A 25,241-nucleotide genomic window follows, 5' to 3' on the forward strand; every position below is an offset into this window, starting at 1 on the left:
AAGCCTACAGTGCTTAAGTGGTTTTGCCCACATCTGGGGTTTTGCTCTTTAAATCAAGTATTAAGTCAAAATCCAACCATGAAACTAGGTGATCTGGGAAATTTAGCTTAAAATCCATGTGTAGAGTACTATGGCTAATCAGAATTTCATATGCTATAATCATACGTGAAACAGTAGATGTTTAGAATAAGCCTCCTCTGCCAGAGGCTCGTTATATTCTGCTTTGATAATTAATAATTTTGGATAGATTCACACTTACATTATGAAGTGAACATGGCTTTGTCTGAAGTGAAAACAATTGCACAGGTGCTATAACATATTCATTCTCTATATAAACCAGAATGCTTAGAGGTTAACAAGCCACCAGAAAACACAGGGAGCACAAGGAGTTCCAACATTAGGACATTAGGAAAAAAAATTTAATGGAAAGGGTCATTGGGCACTGGCAGAGGCTGCCCAGGGAGGTGGTTGAGTCACCTTCCCTGGAGGGGTTTCAAGGATGGGTGGATGAGGTGCTGAGGGGCATGGTTTAGTGAATGGTTGGACTTGATGATCCAGTGGGTCTTTTCTAACCTAGTGACTCTGTGATTCTGTCTCTGTGCATTCCTGGTCACCTCGATGGAGTGTTGGTAGGGAGGTGAGGAAGTGCTTGTCCATGTAAAATTTGGATGAGGGTATGAGGAAGGACAAATCTTTGTGAGTGGTGGAATCATGCAGGCTTGCTTTAAAGGATTTAGAGAAATGTGATGCCTGTATTTGCAAATCTCTCTCTCCTTGGCTGTGAATTCTCTGTAGAGTTTTGTGAAGAATCAACGGGAGCTGAAAGGGAGAAGATTTAGACTGGATCTTAGGAAGAAATGTGAAGGGTGGGGAGACCCTGGCCCAGGTTGCCTAGTCGCTGGAGATGTTCCAGGCCAGGCTGGATGGGGCTTGGAGCCCCTAATCCAGTGGGAGGTGTCCCTGCCCATGGCAGGGGTGGAACTGGATGGGCTTTATGGTCCCTTCTTACTTGAACTGTACCAGGATTCTATGATTCTATGAATTTTGTTCCCAAGCACTTGTTATTTCTGTGAAGGTAGCTCTTATAAAAACTCTTGAAAACACAAACTGTCAATACTGTAAGAGCTGAGCTGGGTTTCCAGAGAGGGCTTTGACTTACAAGTGCAGCAGCTGGTTGGGAAGTGGCCTTGCTCTCTCATGGTTACGGGCTCTGTGAGCACAGCTCAGCTGACTGCAATCCAGGCATAGAGGTTTCTGCTGAGGCTTTGGCAAGTGAAAGCTGTGCTAGAGGGGTGCAGGGTGGGAGAGGAGAGCAGTGGAGATGCTCCAGGTGGATCTGAGGTGTGTAGGGACCCATGAGGTCCCTGATGGACTCGCTACTTGGCTCCTATTTAGTTGCAACCTGCTGGTGTTGGGGACTAGAGATGTCTTTTTCATTAAAATAAAACCATTTTCACTGGTCTGTGCTTTTGTTTTTCTTACACAAATAATCACTTTTCTTTTGCTGAAGCAACAAGGCAACATCACAACGCAAAATGTCTTTTTTATGTTTTAGACGTACAACAGTCAGAATGAGAATAATGAAGACTACGAGATCCCTCCCATAACGCCTCCTAATCTCCCCGACCCGTCCCTTCTGCACTTGGTGGACCACGAAACTGGATATCACTCCCTGTGCCACAGCCTTCCTCCTAATAGCCTGATACCAGCATACCCCTACCAGAACATGGACCTGCCGGCCATCATGGTCTCCAACATGTTGAGTCAGGATGGGCATCTTCTTTCCAGCCAGCTACCCACGGTCAGTGACTATTTCTTCTCACGACTTTTCACCAAAGCTGCTCTGTATCTCATGTTAGGAGTTCAGTTGCGTAGAAGGATGTTATTGATGAGATATTTGCATGGGGGGTTGGGAAGAGCCCGGTGCCACAACCCAACCTTGCTGCGCTGCTGCCAACCAAGGTTGTTGTGCAGTGGTAGACAGTGCAGTCACCTGTGTTTTATGTTTCCAGTTTGATGTTTTCATGAGTCTTATTAACCATTCCAGAGCAGGGAGCCTATTTTCCTCTGGGTATGTAATATCCTCACTGAACTGAGCGAAGTGTGCATGTTCCAATCCCCTGTGAAAGTTGACCCCCAGCCCATCTCCCACGTGTCCTACTGCCAGGGTGGTCCCAGGGGCATCAGCTGGAGAAGCGTGGATGCTCCATGAGGAGAAAGCTGTCCTATTGATTTCAAGGGGAACAGAATCCCTCTTGCACTTGCAAACTCTAATTGCCTCTTGGCTCGTGCTGTGGCAAGGGGATACCTTGCAAAGTTTCGAATGACTCTTCTGTAGGAATAAATAAGGCAGGGATAATGAAATAAAATGCAGCTCTGGGAAGAAACTTCAGGGCTAATTAGACCTTACGACGCTTCTGTGTCAGCAGCACCGAGGAAAGGTTGTGACTTGATTTTGACAGTGGTATTGAATTAATGCTGTTGCAGTTTAATAATATTTTCCTCTTTAGCAGATTTAGCCCCATGGTTGGTTTTCTACATTGTTTCTCTCTAAGATCATTGATTTTCATGGGTGCTGTTGGAAGGCATCAATAACAAACAGAGTTAATTTTAGTTAAATAGCATGCCTGTGAGTCTGCCACTGTGCTAGCTGGAGCACATTTGGTGTTGATTGCTTGAATAGATAACTGTCTGAAAGGTAGTGATATTTAAATATTTAAATGGAATATTATCTCTTAGTCTAGGAAAATCCTAAGGCTTTGTAAAGTCTTGCTGCGTCTCTGAGTTTCATTGTTAGCATGTTGAAGAAAAATATCATATTCTGCCCATCAATATTGAACACATTTCTATGGACTTAAATATTACTTAGGAGGCCTCTTAGTTATCTTTTAGGTTCTTAGGTGATTAAAACATTCATTTCTGAGACAAAAAGAGTCAATTTCAGGTGAAATATTTTTCCCTGGTTTAATTTAAAGCACAGCCCCTTTGCCTGACCCCTATTTTCATAACACGATAATTTTATCCTGTGTTGATTGTCTCATTTTTGAGAGGTGATATTGCACTTATAAATCACTTTCTAAAATACCTAAAGAAACAAGAATAGTGGGATTTATTCAGCAGCTTCTGTACATCTGAAATAATTTATTTTTGAGTAGTCCTTGGGAAATGTTCTCTTTCTTACTTTATGGTACTGTTTTACAAATGCAGCATCGTGACAATAAATCAGGACTGAGCCAGAGAAGATAAGAAGGGGGCTTAGTGGGCTGTAAACTTAGAATAGAGAGATTAAGATTTGTTTGCCCCTTACCACGAAAATAAAAAATCCGGTGAACCCTGAATTTTGCAGCCAGTAGTGAATTGAAACTGTTTAGTTTTGAGTGGAAACTCTTGGAGCTGTAATACATCTTCTGAGGTCCCAGCAGCAAAGGAAGTAGATCAGGGAGTGAACCGTGTTGCTGTTTCAGGTCAAAATTAAATCTTGCCATACACTGATGTCAAAGCCTTTTTTTTCTAGGCTATCAGACTTCTCCCACGGGAAGGAAACATCTCCCACTGAGGGGCAATGTCGAGGCCAGGTTGGATGGAGTCTTGGGCAGCCTGATCCAGTGGGAGGTGCCCCTGGCCATGGCAGGGGGGTTGGAACTGGATAGGCTTTAAGGTCCCTTCCAACTCAAACCATTCTATGATTCTATGATCTTCTAAACCCCTGAGTGCTGCGGAGGAGGCATGTGAAGGTTTAGTCTTTCTTCCAGGACTGATGCAGCTCATGCAAATGCTGGAGCTGGGAGCCTCTCTCTTTGCTGCTGCTCTTTGCTGTAGCTTGTACCAGTTTTTGCATACGTAGCTATTTCCTGCCTTGGCTGCCATGCCTTTGGACTGAATACAGTGACAAATGAGAAACAATTCAAGGTAAAATGTTTAGACGTTGTTTAGACTCTTCCTCTAAAAAAGTAATTTGAGCCTTGGAGGTTTTTAAGGCATCCTCATGAAAAAATCTCAAGCTGCTGAGAAGACGTGAGCTAGGACTCAATGAGGGCAGTGTGGACTGGAGTTTTCCTCTACAGCTCAAGAGGGGAATAAGGAAAATACAGGTGCTGAGCCCCTCAGTGTATCTCTTGTGCTGGGATATCTCAACGTTATCCTTAGACTGAATGAAGTCTCCCAGTGCCTCTACAAGGGAGGAAGCTGCTGGTCCCATTATTGTCCCGTTTCTGCCTTGCAGAAAAGGACCCGGGGGTGTTGGTTGACAGTGGCTGAACATGAGCCACCAGTGGCCCAGGTGGCCAAGAAGGTCGATAGCATCCTGGCTTGGATCAGCCATGGGGTGGCCAGCAGGAGCAGGGAAGGGATCGTCCCCCTGGACTCAGCGCTGGGGACACCCCACCTCAAATCCTGGGTTCAGTTTTGGGCCCCTCAGTGAAGGAAAGGTCTTGAGGGGCTGGAGTGTGTCTGAGGGAACAGAACTGGGGAAGGGTCTGGAGAACAAGTGATATGAGAAGTGGCTGAGGGAGGTGGAATTGTTTAGCCTGGAGAAGAGTTTGAGGGGAGACCTCATCACACTCTGCAGCTCCTGAAAGGAGGTTGCAGCGAGGTGGGTGCTGGTGTCTTCTCCCAAGTAACAAGTGAAGAAGCAAGAGGAAATGGCTTCAAGTTGTGCCAGGGGAGGTTTAGACTGGGTATCAGGAAAAATTTCCTTACTGAAACAGTGGTGAAGTCCTGGAAGAGGCTGCCCAGGGCAGTGGTGGAGTCTCCATCCATAAAGGGGCTCAAAAAATGTGTAGCTGTGGCACTTTGGGCCACAGTTTAGTAGGCACGATGGAGTTGGACTGAGCTTAGAGGTCTTTTGCAACTTTAATGATTCTATGATTCTAAGGAAAATACGGGTGCAGGTTGCTGACCCTTTTGGTGTGTCCTGGGATGTCCTAACATTATCCTGCTCTTTCCATCACTTTATATTCTCAGCAGTTGTTTTCCCAGCAGTTTTTAGAGGTCAAGGGAGTTTTCAAACACTGAGAGTGGGGTGCAGGGAGCTGGAGAGGCCGGGCTGGGTGGACAAGAGCAGCCAAAGAGATGGAAGAAGACATGATGGTAGGAGGACTGATGGAGTAGGGTGCAGGCAGGCTGGGGAGGAGGTAGAGCTGGCCTGCTTGGGGAAGGTGTGGGTTTTTTTGTGTTGGTGACAAGAAACGAATAGAAAATTCTTAATGCAGGAGGGAAAGAAAATAGGAGAGATGTGATTTTCATTGAGAAATAGAAATATTTAAGTAAAAATAATCAAAGAGGAAAAAAGATGTTTTCCTTGGAAAAAGAATGGCTTTGCCCACTGCGAACATCCCAGCAGTGTTACAGTGTGGACAAGCCACTGCTCAGAACCCCAGGGAGACCTGCTGGGCTGGGGCCACACTGGGGCTGGACCCTGGGGGCTGTGGAGATGGGGGGGAAAGAAACACCATGAATGGGCAGTGATCGTGGGCGAGGTGGAGTGCCCGCTGGGTTAAGGAGCTGCTGTGAATAAATAAGATTTCAGAAGGGATTTGGCAAAACATATTTGACAGAAACAAAGGGCAGTCAAGGTCAGAGCCCAAGAATCTCCAATACAGCATGAACATATTTCCATAAATTCTAGATTGCGGCTGAGCACGCTGGGGATATCTCTGCTTATCAGGTGGGATGGTGCCCAGTCGCTGGGTGCTGCACTGGGGTGGGGAGAGCTGGGAGCCTCAGCTTGGGGGGACAGCACTGCCTTGGAGAGGTCAGAAACCCCAAAACTTTGCGCTCCTCAAGCCTGGTCAAAGGATATTGCTGTGGTTGGGCTGAAAAATCCACCTGCTTTCCCATGGTGCGTGTTGTGGGGCTGCAGCCACCCTGCTCCTTTCCTGCTCTGCTGTGGCCAGGTGAAGTTAAGGCAGAGCTATATATTTTTACAAGGCAGAAGCATCGTTTTGGACGAGTGGCAGCTGTTAGGAGCAAACGTGAGCTTTGTAGCAGTGTTTAATTAGAGAGACTGGCAACTATCCCCGTGTCTGCATCTTCCTGGTGCATCTCACAATGAGAGATCTTTGTGACTATTCTAAAGGCAGTAACATTTCCTCGAGCCCACTGGGATAACTTTTTTCTTCTTGCAGTGAGCTAAAGCATCAACTCAAGTGAAAAAAGGCTGCAGCCTTAGCCTGGAAGTTATTCATTTTAGTTTGTTGAGTGAAAGCAGATTGTTTGAAAAATAGTAACACCCTCCAGTGACAAAAAGCACATTTGTGGTGTAAAAATGGTATATTTCCAGTTGTCTGTGGAATCTGCTAATGTAGAGGGGAGAGACTGAAGGGCAAAGGGGGCTGAACTGTAGAAGCAGGGATGAGTGCAGCCCTGAAATTCCTGAAGTGTTAGTTGGCCGACTGTGCAAACTGGATAGTTGTTTCCGAACACTGTGGGGCTTTGCTGCGGAACAGGGAGGAAAACAGTAAAACAGCGCAGCAGGAACCTCATTGCCTATTTCCCATGCCAGAAATGGAAAGGAAAAGTAGCCCCTTCCCAGAGCTGGGGTGTGCACACATGGTTGTGGGGATGGCATAGGGCTCCACGGAGAAGCTCCCTCTCTGGCGTCCACCAGAAGACCTCAAGTGTGGTGGACCTCAAATTGCAAGACCAGCCCCCTGGCCAACTCTTTTGGCTCCGCAGGTTTCTCCCCAGCTCCCATCCTTCCCGAGACTGCTGCTCCCCATCAAACACAGCAGCATTTTCTCTGGATAGCCCCAGGTACAGCCCCAGGAGCAGTCACGGTGCTCGGCGGTAAGCAACGCGGTTGGACATGGCTGTACAGAACTGGCAAGTGTTGAAAGTTTTCCAGTAGAGGATGTAAGAAAGAAAACAATTAGATATTGACACAAAAGCCAAGTTAGATGTGCCAGCCTTTTATCTACATCATGGAAATACATGATCCTGGTAGGCAGCGCAACTTCTATGCTTCAAGTTGTGCCAGGGGAGGCTTACATTGGATACCAGGAAAAATTTCTTTAACAAAAGATTGGTGAAGCATTGGAACCAGACGCCCAGGGACATGGTGGCGTCTCCATCCCTGGAGGGGTTCAAAAACCTGTAGATGTGGTGCTTGAGGACATGGTTTAGCAGGCACGGTGGTGTTATGTTGATTGTTGGACTGGATGAGCTTAGAGGTCTTTTCAAACCTTAATGATTCTATAAGAGCTGGTAAATAGAATTATAGAATAGTTTGGGTTGGAAAGGACCTTAAAGATCATCTAGTTCCAGCCCCTCTGCAATGGGAAGGGACATGTCCCACTAGATCAAGCTGCCCAATTGAAATACTTAGAATACATAAATCTTTCAATAATGTTAAATCACTGCCTGTTAAAATAAGCTATTTAAAATAACCTATATCCCAATGCAATATACTCCCTATAGTGACCTGTAGAGCAAGTTTACGCTCATCAGAAGAATCTTATTAAAAAAACAAGCAAAAGCAGCCGTGGGGGCAATGCTTGGCTGGCTCCATCTACTACAGGCTAGCAAAGTGTCACCAGTCACTAAAACTTAGCAGAGTCCCCTTGTTTCAGTCCTGAGCAAGTTTGCACCAGCAATTTTGTGTTGTGTGCTCTAGATTTTGACTAATTTGGCTTTCTGCTTATTAATGGTTCGGTATTTAAAAACCAAACTTCTGAACATGAGCCCTTGGTGGAAAACAGTAATGATACAACCATATGTGAAGGGTTCTTTGTATTAAACAGAGCCCTGTTTGCAATTCCCTGCTAGTGTTTTTCTCAGAGGCAATAAATGAAAGAAATATGTCTTTTTAAATTTTATAAAACTCAGAAAAATGGTTTTAAACAGCTTTTCTTCACCTCCTATAATTATTTATTTTCAAACAGTCCTTCAGGGTAATGTTCCGTTTTCTTATTTCACACTCCTTTTTCTCATAAATGAACCATCACTTCAATAAATCATTATGAAAACAGAGACTAACACAAACCCTGAAAGGTTGAAAGATTTATGTAACACATTTATGTTTTCCATTTTCTCATTCTGGTACTCCACTGCTAAAGCTAAGCTAATAAAAGCTGCTATTAATATTTCTTGTTGCCTAGCAACCGCAGAGAGGGAGTAATAGCTTTAGCTAGAAAAATAGATGACCGATAAGGAAAAATTCAATTCTTTTATTATCTCAAGGGAAAATGGGCTTTTACTGGAACATTATGATGTACGAGTGTGAAGTTGAATACAAAGGATATTTTTTCAGTTGTTTTTCTATTTTTAATGAACGTTATTTTACCTTCACAAACTCATTTAAGGCATTTGCCCCACCTACTAGTGAGCTTAATTTAGCAACACCCACACATGCTTCTGGCTTTAAGTATCTGTTGGCATTTTCATTTGAAAGCCCCTTTCCCACCGCGTCTCCCCCCGAGTTTTATCGCTTGGTCATAAAATTTCACTCCAGGTCGGAACCTGGGAGATAAGATTCCAAATCAAAGAGTAAATTGTTCTTGTATGTATTTAAAACCACGCTTTCTCTGAGGAAGGAGCACGTATTGATAGTTACTTTCTGAAGTTTTAGCCACTGTGGCTGAGCAATCTGTGTTTGGGGAGAGCAGGAGCGCTTCTGCTCGCAGAGACACGACTACAGAGCTGGAGATGCCGTTGCAGAACTGGTGCCTGCAGGCAGACATGCGGGTCCCTAAGGGAAAACAGACCCTCTTCTTCTGTGGGAGAGAGCCTTTCTGATCTCTCTGGTCATCCTGAACACCAGTAGAAGCCCCGTGCCGAGCAGCAGCCCCTCTTTGCACACAGCTGATGTAGATGCTTCGGAGTAGTCCCTGCCAAGTGCTGCTGGGAGAGAACTGGGGTCCCAATTCTGTGAGTGCTCAGATACAACTACCTGAGAGGAGGTTGTAGCAAGGTGGATGCTGCTCTCTTCTCCCAAGTAACAAGTGATAGAATGAGAGGAAGTGGCCAGGGGAGGTTTAGATTGGATATCAGGAAAAAATTCTTTACTGGAAGAGTGGTGAAACACCGGAAAAGGTTGCCCAGGGTGGTGGTGGTGGAGTCTTCATCCCTGGAGGGGTTCAAAAACCATGCAGCTGTGGCACTTCAGGGCATGGTTTAGTAGGCATGGTGGTGTTGGGCTGACGGTTGGGCTGGATGAGCTTAGAAGTCTCCTCCAACCTTTATGATTCTATAGCAGCAGAGCTTACGAGGGCTGGACCGTGCATGAGAAGAGGGAACCTGAGGGACCAAGCTCCTTCCAGTGTGCTTGCGTGGTTGGTCCTTGGGTTCACCCAGGGGTATCTCATTTCTGAGATACGAGAAGCTAAGGTGTCACGACACATTTTTCACACAGGTGAACTCTGGTGATAGCTGAGAAGCAAAGCAGATGTGGGTTTTGGTCATCAGCACCTCTCAGGCCCAATTTCCCTTTGGCATATCCGTACAGAGGTGTGCTCCGAGACCTGCGATACACACAGAGTGCTTGGTGTTTCCTGGGAGGTAGCAGAGGTCTTCCTGAGGTTTGCAGCCTTCCGCCAGCCGATGCTGGATTCTTGCCTGGGGGGATCCTGCCTTGTTATGACAAATTCCACCTGGCACCTCTCAAAGGATGAGTCACATGGGATTACTGAGCTTTCTATTGAGGTTTCACCCTTAGGAGATTTTCCGTGATATCCACCTGTAAATTACTTTTGCTCTATAGTATTGCATCACTGTTATTATTGTTGTTGTTGTTATAGTTAATACTACCCTTACATGCTGTTACAATTGTAATATCATGTATATTATACATAGCTGGGCCAGAGCCACAGGTGCTTGACATGGTACAAACCCTACAGCAAGGAGATACTCCCACCTTGGAGAACTTACTGCCTACAGAGGCAAGACTGGAAATTAATATACAGGTGCAAAATAATAGCCAGAGGTGCACAGGAGATCTGCTGCCTGTAAAACACAGTGCTCTGATGCCCATACACCCTGTTTGTCACACCCCAATCTAGATTTCTTCTTCCCCCTCCATCCTTCTTTGTGTTGCTGACACTGATATGTGCTCATGTCCACCCTTTTCTTTCTGTCCCATAAGAAGGGATGTAGGGAAGCATTAAAATGTGCTCTTAACTCCAGCACCACATTATACCCAGCTGGAAGGGTCCTGCATAGTGGGAGCCAATGAGTGTGTCTCTGAGTCTGGTTGTACAAGCGTCTCTCATGGCTCTGGTTTTTTTGTTTTTGTGCTGTGAACTTGGTTCTTATCTCCCTTACTCATCGCTTGGCCAGGAGGACAGCAGGTCCCATCCCAAGGTGGTGTAACTGCTGCTTTCGGTTAAGCAGCAGCTCCGCGCCGCACGGTGATCTAGCTGCACCTTTTAACATAGAAATACATTGCCATCATCTTTCCTTTCTTGTCCTTGACCTGGTCACTATCTTCGTGATAAGACAGGGGAGTCTCTCTAGTTAAAGAGATGCTTTATCAGCCATAAAATAACTGTCATAATGGCAGGAAGGGTGCGCGCACCATGTGTCAAGTCAGATGGTACCTCTTGTTTGCGTTGGGCTGTGCCCTGCCTGGTGTTCAACGTTTGCAAGACAATTTACTCGGCACTGGTGGGACCGCTCCTCGCATACTGTGTTCAGTTCTGGGCCCCTCACCACAAGAAGGATGTTGAGGCTCTGGAGCGAGTCCAGAGAAGAGCAACGAAGCTGGTGAGGGGGCTGGAGAACAGGCCTTATGAGGAACGGCTGAGAGAGCTGGGGGTGTTTAGCCTGGAGAAGAGGAGGCTGAGGGGAGACCTCATTGCTCTCTACAACTACCTGAAAGGAGGTTGTGGAGAGGAGGGAGCTGGGCTCTTCTCCCAAGTGACAGGGGACAGGACAAGAGGGAATGGCCTCAAGCTCCACCAGGGGAGGTTCAGACTGAACATTAGGAAAAAAAATTTCATGGAAAGGGTCATTGGGCACTGGCAGAGGCTGCCCAGGGAGGGGGTTGAGTCACCTTCCCTGGAGGGGTTTAAGGGACGGGTGGATGAGGCGCTGAGGGACATGGTTTAGAGATTGGTGGGAATGGTTGGACTCGATGATCCAGTGGGTCTCTTCCAACCTGGTGATTCTATGATTCTGTGATTCTAAGTTGGGCTGCTTTTATAGCAATTTAAAATATCAGCAGTTGCATTTAAGTTTGCCTTTAAGCAAACTTCTTTGGAGCAATAATCAGCGCTATAAATGCACGGTGTGCGTGACACCAAGGAAGAGGCTCATTGTGAACAGCATGTATGTATTAGTAGTGTAATTAAAATATCAATTACGCTGTGTTGACAGGTTGCCAAATAACTGGCTTTTGTGCACAGTAAACTTAATCACTCCAAAATCTACTCCTAAGACCTGATACAATCTTGATGCCAGACTGGTACAACATAAAAACAGCATTTGCTAAAGCACAGCTTCAATATTGCTTTGCGTAATGGCGCTGCACTCCATAGCTGGTATCGTGTTCTGAAAATTATCTTTTAATGTACAATTTGTATTGCTGAGAAATGTCACTTACTTTGCAGAACGTCTCGCCGACATAAAACCTAAGATTTATTCCTGTCATTTTTTGTCTCCTATGCCATGTTGATAATAAGAAGTCTACGTTATGTGTGTAACGCTTGTGTCAGTTTGGAAATTTGAGGTTTCATAAAAGACAGTAGGATAAATAAAACATGATATAAATTAAAAATATAACGGAAAATAAAATCTATGAATTACAGCAGCAGATAATATGGCATGAAGAACAATAGCAAATAACTGGAGTAAATATGTTCCAGGTTTGGGATGGATCTTCTTTAAAAACTGATTCTGATCTTAAAATATGTTTGTAGTGTGCAGACATGCAGATGAGTGCTTCTTACTTAGCCTAGTTTTAACCATTTATATTGAGGTTGTATAGTTCTATAGGATAACATTTTTTCCCCTCCTTATCATGCATCCCCACCTCAACAGTTTTCCTTGGGGAAGTTAAAAATGCATTGTGCCGACATCAAAAAAATCCAACAAATGAGAATATGAAGCCTCCTGGTTTGAAAAATGAATTAGAGATTTGGAAGACAGTTTCTTTGGAGTCTGAGATGTGGCTCTAGGGAAAGAGCTACTCCAAGGTGGCCAATTTTTTGCCTCTTCATGGAGGATTTCTCATCTTGGCCCCAGGAGATGAGGGATGGTGACTGTATGAGCTTTTTCCAGCTGCTTGGGCTCTGGCATGGGAAATCTCTGGGGGAGATTATGGGATGTGGGAGCATCGCAGGGTGTGTGGAACTAGGTGATCTTTAAGGTCCCTTCCAACCCAAACTATTCTATGATTTTATGATTCTGTCTCTAACATCTCTTTCCCTCCTGTCACAATTGGTAAAATTGTAGGAAATTATGTCAAAAGTCAACATTAGAAAGGATAAAATTATTCAACACTCAGGTAACAGTAAGTGTCAGAATTACCCTTGCCCATATAAACTTATTTAGGGCATTTGGGCTTTCCTAAAGAGATCGAGCTCCTTCCATCCTACTGGGTGCCTGTGCCAGAAGTTCCACTCATTTGTTGTCCTGTGCTACACTCCCCTCTTTGCAATGTGCACTCGTTTCCCTGGGAATAACAAGGAAATGTGGTGGGTGTGGATCTGTGCCATGCGGAAGAGTCTCTGAAAGGCAAGTGAAGGTTTTGCATTTGCATCATAACCTCTACTGCACTGTCACGTCTTTGTGCTCCCGCACGATGTTACACCTCCCATCATAAGGCAACATAAAGTCTTTTTTGAAGTGCATCAGGCAGCTGTACATGGGATCATTTTTGCTAGTTCTACCAGCAATAGCTTGGATGCAGGAAAAACTGTGTGCTGTCAGTTCTGCTGCCAAATTAGCATGTCTGGCAACTCTTTCCCATCCATCTTGCACATTCTGATCAATGTTGCAACCCATCTTTAATTGCCCTTATCCCTTAAATCAATCATGTTTATCTCTTCACTGTCATTTGCCTCTTCTTTGCATGTTACCAGGTTGCACTAATATGCTCCAGCAATCACTCATCGCCCTGGGTTTTCCTTGCTGACAGGGAGGGTCCGTGCAACTTTGAGGTTCGTTTCCAATCAATACACGTGCTGCACTACAGGACTTTGTTTTGGTTGCCTTTCCAGAAGTTTCATACTCAAATGGCCCTTCACTGGCTGGATTTGGAGGCAGAGTCGGTGCCATCCACGCAGCTTGGCTACCCCCAGCACATCCCTGGGGCAGGAGAGCACGAAAAGGATGGAAATTTCCACCGCTTTTGTTTCAGCTGTACAGGTTATGATGCTTATTCACTGCTGTAGGTATATGCCCATGGAGTAAGGCTTCTTTTTATTATTTAAATGGAGCCAGTTTTAGAGGCAAATAACAGAAAGAGCTTACAATAAATATAATAGGCTGTAACAGGCTTTATTCTGCAATGAGGAGATCAAAGAGCTACATCAGCCACTCGACTGATCGCTTGGAGTGAAGGGGGAAATGGTTTCTAATTGGTAGGTAAGATTTCCTCAGCTGGTAAATATAAACTGTAATCCTAGCCTGTTCGGAGGTGTTTTCGCCTGCCTGTGAACTCTGTGGGGTTTGCTGTCACTGTGAGTGATGGTGGAGAGCAAGGGAGAACACAAACATGAATTTTGAGTCAGATTATACTTTCTTCAACAAAGACTCCAAATCTCTACCTGCCTTTTACCAGTGAGGTGGGTGTGGATCTGGATCTGGACGGGTCCAGCTGCCAAATTCAGACCCCCCAGAAGGTCACAGAACCTTTTTGGGTTGGAAGGGACCTTAAAGATCATCCAGTTCTACCCCCCTCTGAAGCACACCCTGTGAAAAACGGAGCTCCGAGCAGTCCTCTTTTCTGCCATAGTGGTACAGTCTGAAATGCTTTACATCCCCATAGCCCAGAAAAATCAAAGTTACCATTTAAATGAAGAATGCTACTTGAGTCCTGCCTCTGTGAAGAGGAGTGGGATGCAATGTCAAGAGAAATTATAATGATTGCTACAGATGCAGCTTGTCACAGAGAGAGAAAAATGTTTCTGCATCTGATGCATGGCAGCGAGCCAGTTGGTAATGTTACATGTCCGAGTGTTTCACTTCGGCTCTGCTGGTTGGAAAGCATTCCTTAATGCCCTGCATGGCTGTTATATTTGTCTCCCAGCTCTGCAGAATCCCATTAGGAACATTCTGTTTGCACCATGGAAATTGTTCGGTCTCTCTGAATGGCCGCACAAGGGAAAGAGAAGTGTATTGCTGCAATTCTTCAACATCCATAGAAATTGCCAGCGTTATACTTCTCACTTATTTCTCTTGCTATGGGCATTTCTCATTATGGATCAAGATGTCCTATAACCTGAGGTAGGCGGGCGCTGTTAGACAGAGCAGGATCTTCTCCCTTCCCGTCTGTTTGCTGGTCGCGCAGCATCCAGGGGGAGAGACACTGACGTTATTTTGTGTGAAGCCTGTTGCTTTTATGTTGGTTCTTGCCTTGGAGTTGGAGCCCAAAGGCAGCTATGTAGTGGTCAACATGGGCAGCCCCATGATGGGCATCATGCTCTTGCAGCTTGGCGCTGCGTGGAGTTCCCACACTTCCCCTCTGGTTTCTGCAGAAACTGGTGTGGAAATCATGGGATGACTGGCAAACTGGGTCAAACATGAGATGCATAAATTTGGGGCAATTTTAAGGTGTTGCAGCAAAAAAAAAAAAAAAAGGAATAACAAAAAGCAGAATCAGTAAGGGAGTGGCTGTCCTGACCCAGGACATTTTCTGTAGGATAGAAGCATGTTTTGCCAATCTCTCTCATTCTTTATTATGTTGTTGTCTGCTAAAAGGAGAAAAAGCAGTGATTAAAGACCCATGCGCATCATGATTTGTGAGGGTCTCTCAAGGTTTTGTTGTTGCCCTGGATGCTGTGTTGTTTATGCTTTTTTATTAGTGATGCTGGATGTAGGTGGCGAGGAATAAAATTTGAGGGTGACACACAGCAATTGGACATATTTGGGACAGGAGAAAGGGAATTCAGAGAGATTTAAACATAGGAGGGAAATGGTCTGCAGGGTTGCTGAGGCAGTTTGTTCAGTGTTGATAAATATGAATTAGTGGATGTTGGGGAGAAAAATATTCACTTTTCATAAAGCTTAAAATATCCTAAAATAACTTCCAGAAAGTGCACAGGCTGCTTCCGAAAAAACCCTGCACAGGGACAAGATGTTAGAAAACGGGAAATCTGTGGGGGATTTTTGGAGGGTTGTTTGCTGTGTACAGTGCTGGTCAGCCTGTCTTAGGCAAAGAGAAGGGGAAAAACGGGGCTCAGAGAGTAGAAATAGGAGTTATCATGGGTCTGAAAAGAACCGTGGTTGGAAAAGGCTGGAAAAGACTTGTGAGATCATCCAGTCCAACTCTCAGCCCCAAACCCCTTCTATGGTGGCAGATGGTGACTTTTAAGAAGGAGGTGAATAAAAAAAACCAAATTATAAAAGTGTGTAGAATAAGGAAGGCAGAGCAGCAAGATCAGGAATATCCCTCAACTTCACAGAAATTGTGATTTGCAAGTTCAGAGCAATAAAAGGAATATGTTTTTCACACAAGCCGAGATAAACTCCTGGACTCACTGTCCTGGCGAGGTGAAAATGAAAACACCAAAAAGGTGGTTTTTAAATGTTTTTGGCGATAACAAAATGATGAAGAGTTCCTGTAGTAAGTGTTAAAATGCATATTGGTGAGGAGGAGGAGGTAGTTGCTACATGTAATAAATCCAAAGCTAATTTCTAACTGGAATTAATCTGAAGCTGAGAGGCACCAGGTCCCATCTCTCTCATACCGTGTCTCATTTAGGGTGAAGTGCAGTGGAATTGGGCCATGTCTGCTTTGGGTTACTGATCACTTCACCTCTACTGATTTTACTGTAGACCATTGTTAAAATAACAATGCTGACTCTGCTATGCAGCAACACCAGCCAGATCTGTGTAGTTTCCCTCTGCATTGAAGCCTATATCCTCTTTACTGTAACAGAGTAGGAATGGAGATTTGAGCCCATTCCCAAATTAAGCCTGATAGCATTAGTTACTTATTACTTGAAGCATTTTTGCTGTGTCTCCTCAGCATCATTTTCTCTGATTCAAAGATCTGTCTCGCTGCTATTTAACAGTTCATGTTAATGCCAACCCATTGGGATAGACAAGCCTTTGCAAGCAACCTCATTGAAGGTCCATTTTTCGTATGTGCTCAGTTTGCACGTGCAGAAATGGTCTCTGAAAGAGCCAAGCTCCAGTTGTTCACGCTGCACAGGTTTCATGTTCTTAGTGTAAAACGTCCGTCTGCCGTTGCCAACCCACCTGCTTTGTCACAGAAGGTTTCTGCCCAGTGCTGGAGACAATCCTGCACACAGCTCCAAGTTTCTTGCTATTTGGGCTTTTTCATGGCATGTTTCCAGTTCTATATCAGTTTTCTGTGTCTATCCTAGAGACTCTTTGATTATTTCAGCCTGTGTTTTTAGCTGCAGTCTGCATTCAGTTGGCCATCTGGTTACTGTTAATCTGAAGAAGGAGAAAGCACATTTACCTGCAGTAAAATCACCTCCTTTTCAAGACGAGTCCTGTTGACTTTCATGTGCATGTTGAACTGAACTAAGGCCATCCTGTTCTAGCAAGAGGGGAAAAGAGTTAAAATTGGGATAGCTAGGACACGTTCCTTTCCCATCTGTCCCCTGTGAAAGCCAAGGTTGGTATCAGCAACTGAAGTTGAGTTCTTGCTTTGATTTCCATGTCTTGGTAAGCATGGTGAGATAGAAAGGGCCTGCCTTCTCACCCAGCATGACAGGGCAGGCCACCACTTGGCCTCCAAAGTTGGGTGGTTCCAATTTGGTCAGTAGTATTGGCTGAGTTCTCTCTTTTGGGAAATCTATTGCTTTTTGAACTTACGTTTCATGATGGGATTTGTGGGGGCCACAGCCTCGGTCCCCTTGTGACTATCCCATAAGAACATACATTTGGGGTTGTTTTTCTCATACAACAGAGCTGAGAGTACAATCAGGCCTCTCTGAAGGACATTGGAGGTCTGGAGGGTCATTGGAGGGCATTGAGCAGATATTTGCTAGAGACAGAATTGACTTTCTGGCCCTAGGAGTGACTACAGGACCCTCACTGGTGTGTCTTAGATGCCAGACAGCTGTAACTGAAAAAGCAGTTTAATTTTAATGCATCTGCATTGCAGAACGAAGGACAGAAAGATCTGTACTTGTGTCCTGCTATTGCCTCCATCCCATCAACTCACTGAAAGGTCCAAGCACTTCTTGCTCTGCTTTGTCCTTTTACAATGAGTCCTTCCTTCTTCAGCATCTGTCCTTTGACAGAAGGCAGAAATTCAGCCCCTCCTTAGTGGCTGGTAGATGCTCTAGAGCATCTACAGCTCTACAGCATCTTCAGAGCTCCCAAGCAAGAGCTGGGAGTGAAATCCAAAGAGTAGAAGCCAACACAGAAAGAAAAAGGATTATTTTTCACTTCTTCCACAAAAGCAGTGACTGAACTGTTGGAGTCCTGGTTCTGCCAGGAACCCGTTACAAAGTTTGTCAGGGAATTTGCAAGGCGGATTAGAGATCCCTGTTCCACCGGGGGTACTGGCTGTTTTTGAACATCCTTCTTTTATTACTCAGCATCTGTGGCTCTGCCATGCTGTTTTACAAGGCAGATATCCAATTCCTGAAGGGCTGGAAGCCAAAGTTCAGCACCGAGTATTATGCCCTGACGAGGGTATTGTATGAATGCCAAATGGAAGAGCAATACCACTGCTGATTTATGGGGTGTGTGCGTGTGTGGCTAAGCAGCACAGGTCTGTAAACATTTCCTCTGCTAACCCAGTGGATATTAATTTTGCAGTAAAGATCTGTAACATTAATCTCATCGTGAAAGGCACTCTCATGTGGAATAGCACACAATCCAGCAAGTGGGACTTGTAGTTTTTTCTCTGGCTTTTCACAATCACAGAACAATGAAATGTGGTCTGATAGAGGTTCCCTGGTGTGAATTTCTGAAGGATTTTGGGTCAGGGGGGAAGCCTGAATCTGTGAGGATAACAGAGTAGACATCAAGGAAAATTTCTTCACCAAAAGGTTTGTTGGGCACTGGAATGGCTGCCCAGGGAGGTGGTTGAGTCCCCATCCCTGGAGATGTTTAAAAGGCGAGGTGCTCAGGGATCTGGTTTAGCAGTGGACGGGTACGGTTGGACTTGATGATCATAGAATCATAGAATCACTAGGTTGGAAAGGACCCACTGGATCATCGAGTCCAACCATGATCTCAAAGTTCTTTTCCAACCAAACAATTCTATGATTCTCTGCTCCTTGCACAAGCACAGAATGGTTTGTGTGTGCACATCTGTACATGCTGCTGTTGAGCAACTTCAAGGGTGCACAGAAAAGCTTTTGCGTGTGGCAATCCTGCCTTTTGGTTTTATGCTTTGGTCTGACTCCTCAAAAATCCAGGACTAAATTGAAGCCCTATTGAAAATTTGGATTTCCTGATCCATAATGGTTGATTGGAGCTGGAATTCTCCTGAGTGACAGTTTGCTTCATTCTCTTTTGCTTTGCTTTCTCACTGAAGTAGAAAAGTCATATACAGTACAATGAATTTAGTGCAGTCAGCAACAATTCAGCCATGCTGATTTGTTTGAGCTATTCACCGAGAAGTACTGCACTTCTCTGGAAGTGCTAGTGCCCATGAATTTCATGTTGATTTTTACTGTTGCCCATGAATGGTCAAAGGTTTTTGTTATTACAACCAGATTTTTTGCTCTCATGTCCTCTGGGTGATGCTGACCTCCGTTACTCAGGTGTCCTTGGAGGATGCGTGCATGGAAGTGGAGCTGGCTTTGCAGCCAGAGGTCACAGTGAGAAGTCAGGAGCAAGGGTCTTGCAATAATTTTAAATCGTTTTCCATTGCATTATTTTTGCCGTGCTTGTGTTGGGTGGGAGGTTGCCCATATGATTGCAATAAATAGGTGTGAGGAAGCAGCCAGTAACATTTTTAACACCCAGTCAATTGCTTGGCACACTCTGCTGCCATGTAGACCATGAATAATAATAACTGGACTTCAGTTATAGCTTACACTGAAGGTTCACTTGGGAAAAATTAGACGAATAACTACAATTATGGCTGTAGCAAGATGGCTCCTTTGTAGTGCATAATCTACAGTAATTTAAAAAACATGGATCATTAAAATCAATATATATTGCAGCCAGACTTTATGAGCTTGATTCTCCTTTACACAAAGACGTGTCATTCTTGTCAAAAGCTGAGAGCCAAAGTTATGGAAAACAGCGTTTTCAAGGAAGTTTGGACTTGCTCACCTTTTCCTAGTTCACTTCTTCCTTGTTTTTATCACCGAATGGAGATGCAAGTGTTTAACATGAGCAGAATTGACAGGCTGAGAGAGTTGGGGTTTTTGAGCCTAGAGAAGAGAAGGCTCCCGGGAGACCTTAAAGCAGTTTCCAGTGCTGAAAGGAGCTCAGGAAAGCTGGGGAGGGGCCCTCGATCAGGGAGCCAGGATGGGGAGGGCCAGGATGGGGGGGAATGGTTTTCACCTGAAAGAGGAGAGATGGAGTTGAGGGCTTAGTGAGAAATGTTTTGCTGTGAGGGTGGTGATTCCTTGGCCCAGGTTGCCCAGAGCAGTGGTGGCTGCCCCATCCCTGGAGGTGTTCCAGGCCAAGTTGGATGGGGCTTGGAGCAACCGGATCCAGTGAGAGGTGTCCCTGCCCATCGCAGAGGGTTGGAACTGGGTGATCTTTAAGGTCTCTTCCAACTCAAATCATTCTGTGACTTCTCAGCGGCATAGAATTCAGCATGAAAATAGTGTAGCCTACAGTGCTGCTAAGTAGGCAAGAGCTGAGCACGTGTCTGATTCATGGGAATGTCAGGCTTGGCTTTGCATCCCCTCCAAATGTTGACTGCAAAGGCAAAGCACCAGCATGAGACCCTGCAGTTGTTCATCAAGGGAAGTTTCTTGTGTTTCTGAAGGGTTGAGGTAGGCAAGTGCCAAATCTCTATACTGTGGTACTGCAGCTCAGCCCTGGGTGGCTTAGGAGGACGGCATGTTCACAGGGTGAGGGTAGCCTCTGGTGACATACGAACAGGAGCTATGAATATACACAGCATATTTCCTGCCCTCTGGGACAGGCAGTGTATCAAGGAATTAAGAACAGTGGCAGAACATCCTAGTAGATGGCATCAGCAATGTGAGCAGGACCATTCATGTAAAGCCATGGAGGAAAAAAAGGTGCATATTGGACTTTGTGTTAGTCCCACAGAGATGAGTAAGAATTTTAAAAGGAAACACAAGCACTTACTCACAAAATGTGGTGTTTGCTGAAATGGCAAGAACCAAATTCTTCTATAGGTTAAGTGTCTTTCCCACTTTCTCCTCTATATACAATCTGCCATATTTCACATGCTCAGTGGATCATCTGTCCCCCCTGCCTCTGCAGACCCTGTTTCTGGGCTGGGGGCAGCCCTGGGAGCCCTGGGTCTCACAAGGTCCATGAGTCGGGGAGATCCTGCAGGAACAAAAGGGGACACCTGTAGTGATCCATCCCATTTAGGGTGCGGGATACCAGGATCTACCCCCAGCAGTTCCTCTGGCCTTCGTGGAGAAGATGAATCAAGCTGAACAGAGTAAAGTGACAATTTCCAGTTTACATGAATGCAAACTGCAGGGCTGGGTGACTTACAGAATCATAGAATCATTAAGAAAAGACCTCTAAGATCATCAAGTCCAACTGTCAGCCCAACATCACCATGCCTTGTAGGAGCTTAGCTGACTTCCCCCCTTCTCCGAGAGGCAGAACAAGCTCCTGGATCTGGAAGCATAAAAGAAAGCATGTCTGAATCATGCATTGACATCACTGGAGCACTGCAGCTCTCCGACTCACGTCAGAGCTGAATTGATATGGTTACAGGAGACTGTGTGGCTTTTAATATTCTGGGAGAGCTGCTACAGTGGCAGAAAAAATTATTCATGGATCAAAAAAAGAAAGGCGTTAGCAGTACAAAGTGTCACGATTGTCTCTGTTCTACCGCAAGGTTGAAACGATGTGCCAGCTGCGGTACGTGAGAAACAGCTTGAAGAAACACCAACAAAAATGCACTGATTATTCTTGAAAGACACTTGCAATTCAAGCCAAGGTATCACTTACTAATTTATGGGGAAGTACGGCGGGTGCACAACCCTCCACTGACTCACAGGTGGTTGATGTGGAACAAGAGGCATCACAACAGAAGAGCGTAACAGTCGCATGCTTTATGTCACTGGAAATAATGGTTGAGGTGAGCAGAAAAACTGCTGGTGACAAAGCCGTAATTAAGAGATGCCAAACCAGCTTTTTGTCCTAGAGGGGGGGAGCAAAAAAGGAATACGAAGTTCACAGAGGAGACATTCGTTCCTGCCGTGCGCACAGGGGGAAATATAGGAGGGAATAATCTTCCCCACAAGGAATCAAATTCAGATACCAACAAGCAAATGCCACGCTGAATGTTGAGGCCTGTGGTGGAAGCATATTGTTAAAAAAAGAGCAGGTACAAAACGACCTGAATGTCTTTTACCAGGATCTGTTCAGTGTCACGTGTTAGATTTTAGCAAGGTGAGTGTGGCCAAAGGGTGGTGAGCAATTGTCTGCGATCTCCACTGGCAGAGGAAAGTTGAAATTAATACGAAAGGCTTTTAGGTGTCTGCTGGAGGTACTGTGAATGTCTTTTGGAGCTATAAAAACCTGAATAGGTTGCTATAGGAGGAGGATGAATGGAAGTCACTTTCCTTGACAATGGGTCTAAAAATCCTTCAGGTGACCCCCAGCCAACTGAAATGCGTTGACACAGATAACTGTCCCGCTCTGCTCCACACTGGTATAGCCCCACCTTGAGTACTGCGTGCAGTTTTGGGCACCACAGTATAAAAAGGATCTCAAGCTATTGCAGAGTGTCCAGAGGAGGCCACAAAGTTGGTGAGGAGTATAGAGGGGAAGTTCTATGAAGAGCAGCTGATCACTTGGTCTCTTCAGCCTGGCGAAGAGGAGACTGAGGGGAGACCTCATTGCATTCTACAGCTTCCACACAAGGGGAGGAGGAGGAGCAGGCAATGAGCTCTTCTCTCTGGTGACCACTGATAGGACCCGAGGGAATGGCAGGAAGATGGGCCAGTGGAGGGTTAGGTTAGATATTAGGAAAAGGTTCTTCCCCTAGAGGGTGGTGGAGCACTGGAACAGCTCCCAGGGAAGCAGTCACGGCGCCGAGCCTGACAGTACTCCACAAGCGTTTCCCCAGTGCCCTCAGCCCCATGGTGTGAATGTTAAGATTGTCCTGTGCAGGGACAGGAGTTGGACTCAATGATCCTTGAGGATTCCTTCCAACTTGGGACATTCTATGATTCTATGATTTTGAAGTTGTTCACTCAACTGATGCATTTGTAATTAGCATTTAAACACTTTGTGACTGTGCATTAGCTTTGCTACCCCTCCTGGCTGAAGAATATGATTCTCGGTGCCCAGGAGGAGCCAAGGAGTTGAGGCACTTGCCAGGGTTATCTTGGGTGTGAGCTACAAGCTAACAGGGGTCCCTCAGCCCAGCTCTCCCTGCGGTGTTGCAGTCACCACAGGACACGAGCCTCAGAGCTGCTCATGGTCACATCAGTGATCAGCAAAATCCCCTGCTGGGATAAACTACTTGGCCTTTGGTCTTTTCGTTCATCCACTTGATAATAAGATTATCCTGTACAACAGAGAGACAGCAATATTATTACCTAAGTACGCAGGCAGGCTGTGTCCCGTGCGTGAAAATGTCTTGGACAGGTGTTTGGTCCAAAAAAAAATCTGCATTTTTCTGGAAAGAAAGCAAAGCTGCTCTTTCTCACCCAACAGCTCCGATCTGTGTGGGTGAAATCCAGTGCCCACGAGGATATGTCTGAGTGCTAGGGATTTCCCTCAGTCTTACTGCATTGTTGGAAATACTTCACAGCCCCGTGTGATGCTGAACCTCTGCTACTGACCCTCTCCTACCTTCGCTTTCACATACCTGTCCCTGTTTGCAAGGATGGCAGCTGGGGGGAATGTATTTTCATTTCTGAACTAAGCCAATGTTAGGTGGTGCTGCTGAAAAGCCACAGATGCTGAGACCTACAATGCCATTTTTACAGTCTCTTCTCAGAGCAGGACCTTGCTTTTAAATGAAAAAGTTCAATCTTAAAATAGAAAACCACACTGAATCATACAGCTACTTGATAATTATTTTTTAGTGCCGCTGCTAAAAATGCCCCATTAAAAGACTATAAGTCATCACAGAATGCTGTCAGGCTACCACACATGTGGATTTTATTTCCAGCTGCATTTTATTTCCTAGTTTTGGTGGGATGAGGTCTTGAGACCAGAGAGTAAATATTTACATCTAGCTGTTTATCTCAGTATTGCTCTCTGCTGCATGGCAGGGGCAGAGTGTGGAGTGGGTGACAGGCTGGGATGCCAGCTCAGTGCTGGTCTCCGGGGACTGCGGGGTGATGGAGGGAACATCATAGAATCATAGAGTAACCAGATTGGAAGAGACCCACTGGGTCATTGAGTCCAACCATTCCTATCAAACACTAAACCATGTCCCTCAGCACCTCGTCCACCCGTCCCTTAAACACCTTCAGGGAAGGTGAATCAACCCACTCCCTGGGCAGCCTCTGCCAGTGCCCAATGACCCTTTCCATGAAAAATTTTTTCCTAATGTTCATCCTGGACCTCCCCTGGTGGAGCTTGAGGCCATTCCCTCTCGTCCTGTCCCCTGTCACTTGGGAGAAGAGCCCAGCTCCCTCCTCTCCACAACCTCCTTTCAGGGAGTTGTAGAGAGCAATGAGGTCTCCCCTCAGCCTCCTCTTCTCCAGGCTAAACACCCCCAGCTCTCTCAGCCGTTCCTCACAAGGCCTGTTCTCCAGCCCCTTCACCAGCTTCGTTGCTCTTCTCTGGACTCGTTCCAGAGCCTCAACATCCTTCTTGTGGTGAGGGGCCCAGAACTGAACACAGGATTCGAGGAGTGGTCTCACCAGTGCCGAGTCCAGAGGGAGAAGAACCTCCCTGGCCCTGCTGGTCACGCCGTTTCTGATCCAAGCTGAGATGCCATTGGCCTTCTTGGCCACCTGGGCCACTGCTGGCTCATGTTCAACCAACACCCCCAGGTCCTTCTCCTCCAGGCAGCTTCCAGCCAGACTTCTTCTAGTCTGTAGCTGCCCAGGGTTGTTGTGCCCCAAGTGCAGGACCCGGCTCATGGTGCCACCCTGAGGTGTTACCAGGGCGGTTGGGAAAGCTGCGGTGCCAAAGCCGCGATGGGGTAGATATGCCCAGCTTTGAAAGAGTGCCAGTCCCTATGTTCAGGGGCAAACAGGAGGGAAAGGATAGCCACCCGATATTAATTATGACTTTTGAAGCTTTGCCTAATTACATTGTCTCTCTTAAGACAACGACACAAATATTTATGAGTGGGACTTTTTATTCTCATTGTAATCAGTGACATAAATAGGTAACACCTTTCTAAAGAGTTAATAAAAATGTGTCAACACAAGCTTGAGCGCAAACTATCGAGCAGTGTGCAGTAAAACATTCCAGTGTTTATTGTATTAATTGAATATTCATGAGATGCCAATTTAAATTACAGTTCACAACTGTTGCTGTGTCTAATGAATAATTTAAACAAGTGTGGCCAAAGAGATTTCAACGCTGCATTAGCAAACTGCAAGGGATTAAGCAACAGAGAATTTATAATTAGCTTTGTATATCCTATAATAAATTCATTGGAAAGATGGTTTTAATTATCCCACATGTTAATTCAGGATTCACTGCATTAATTTTCGATTGAAAAGTAACCCTTTCTTCTCAGATAATATATTTGTGTCCTCTTCATCTTTGGCATTTGAGAAACAGGATATTCCAAGTGTGGAATGGCCTGGACTTTGCAAAGCTCATCCATCGTGACACAGCATTTGTTTCTGCCCAGCTCAGGTCTGGAGTAATTGCTTTTTTTGCATTTCCAGCTTGGGAAGCTGAGACAAATGAGATCAAATCCCTTCCTACCAGTCTGGATCCCAGAATCCCACTGTAGCTTCTCCCAAGTCTGTCTGCTATGGTGTGTGCTCTTCTGGCTACTTGGGAAATATTGTTTATTCCTGGAAAGCAAGTCTGTGAAAGTGATAAAAGTTTTTGGC

General features: G+C 45.4%; 1 protein-coding gene across 1 annotated transcript in view; it reads left to right on the forward strand.

Moving 5' to 3' along the window:
- TOX2 (TOX high mobility group box family member 2) overlaps nucleotides 1–25,241 on the forward strand; it is a 162,499-nt gene that overhangs the window by 100,207 nt on the left and 37,051 nt on the right. The window contains exon 3 of the mRNA XM_069871763.1: nucleotides 1,556–1,801. Within this exon, the coding sequence (XP_069727864.1) occupies nucleotides 1,556–1,801 (246 nt within the window). The remainder of the gene's footprint in view (nucleotides 1–1,555; nucleotides 1,802–25,241) is intronic.

The sequence above is a fragment of the Phaenicophaeus curvirostris genome, chromosome 18, assembly GCF_032191515.1.
Source record: "Phaenicophaeus curvirostris isolate KB17595 chromosome 18, BPBGC_Pcur_1.0, whole genome shotgun sequence".
NCBI classification, from domain to species: Eukaryota; Metazoa; Chordata; class Aves; order Cuculiformes; family Cuculidae; genus Phaenicophaeus; species Phaenicophaeus curvirostris.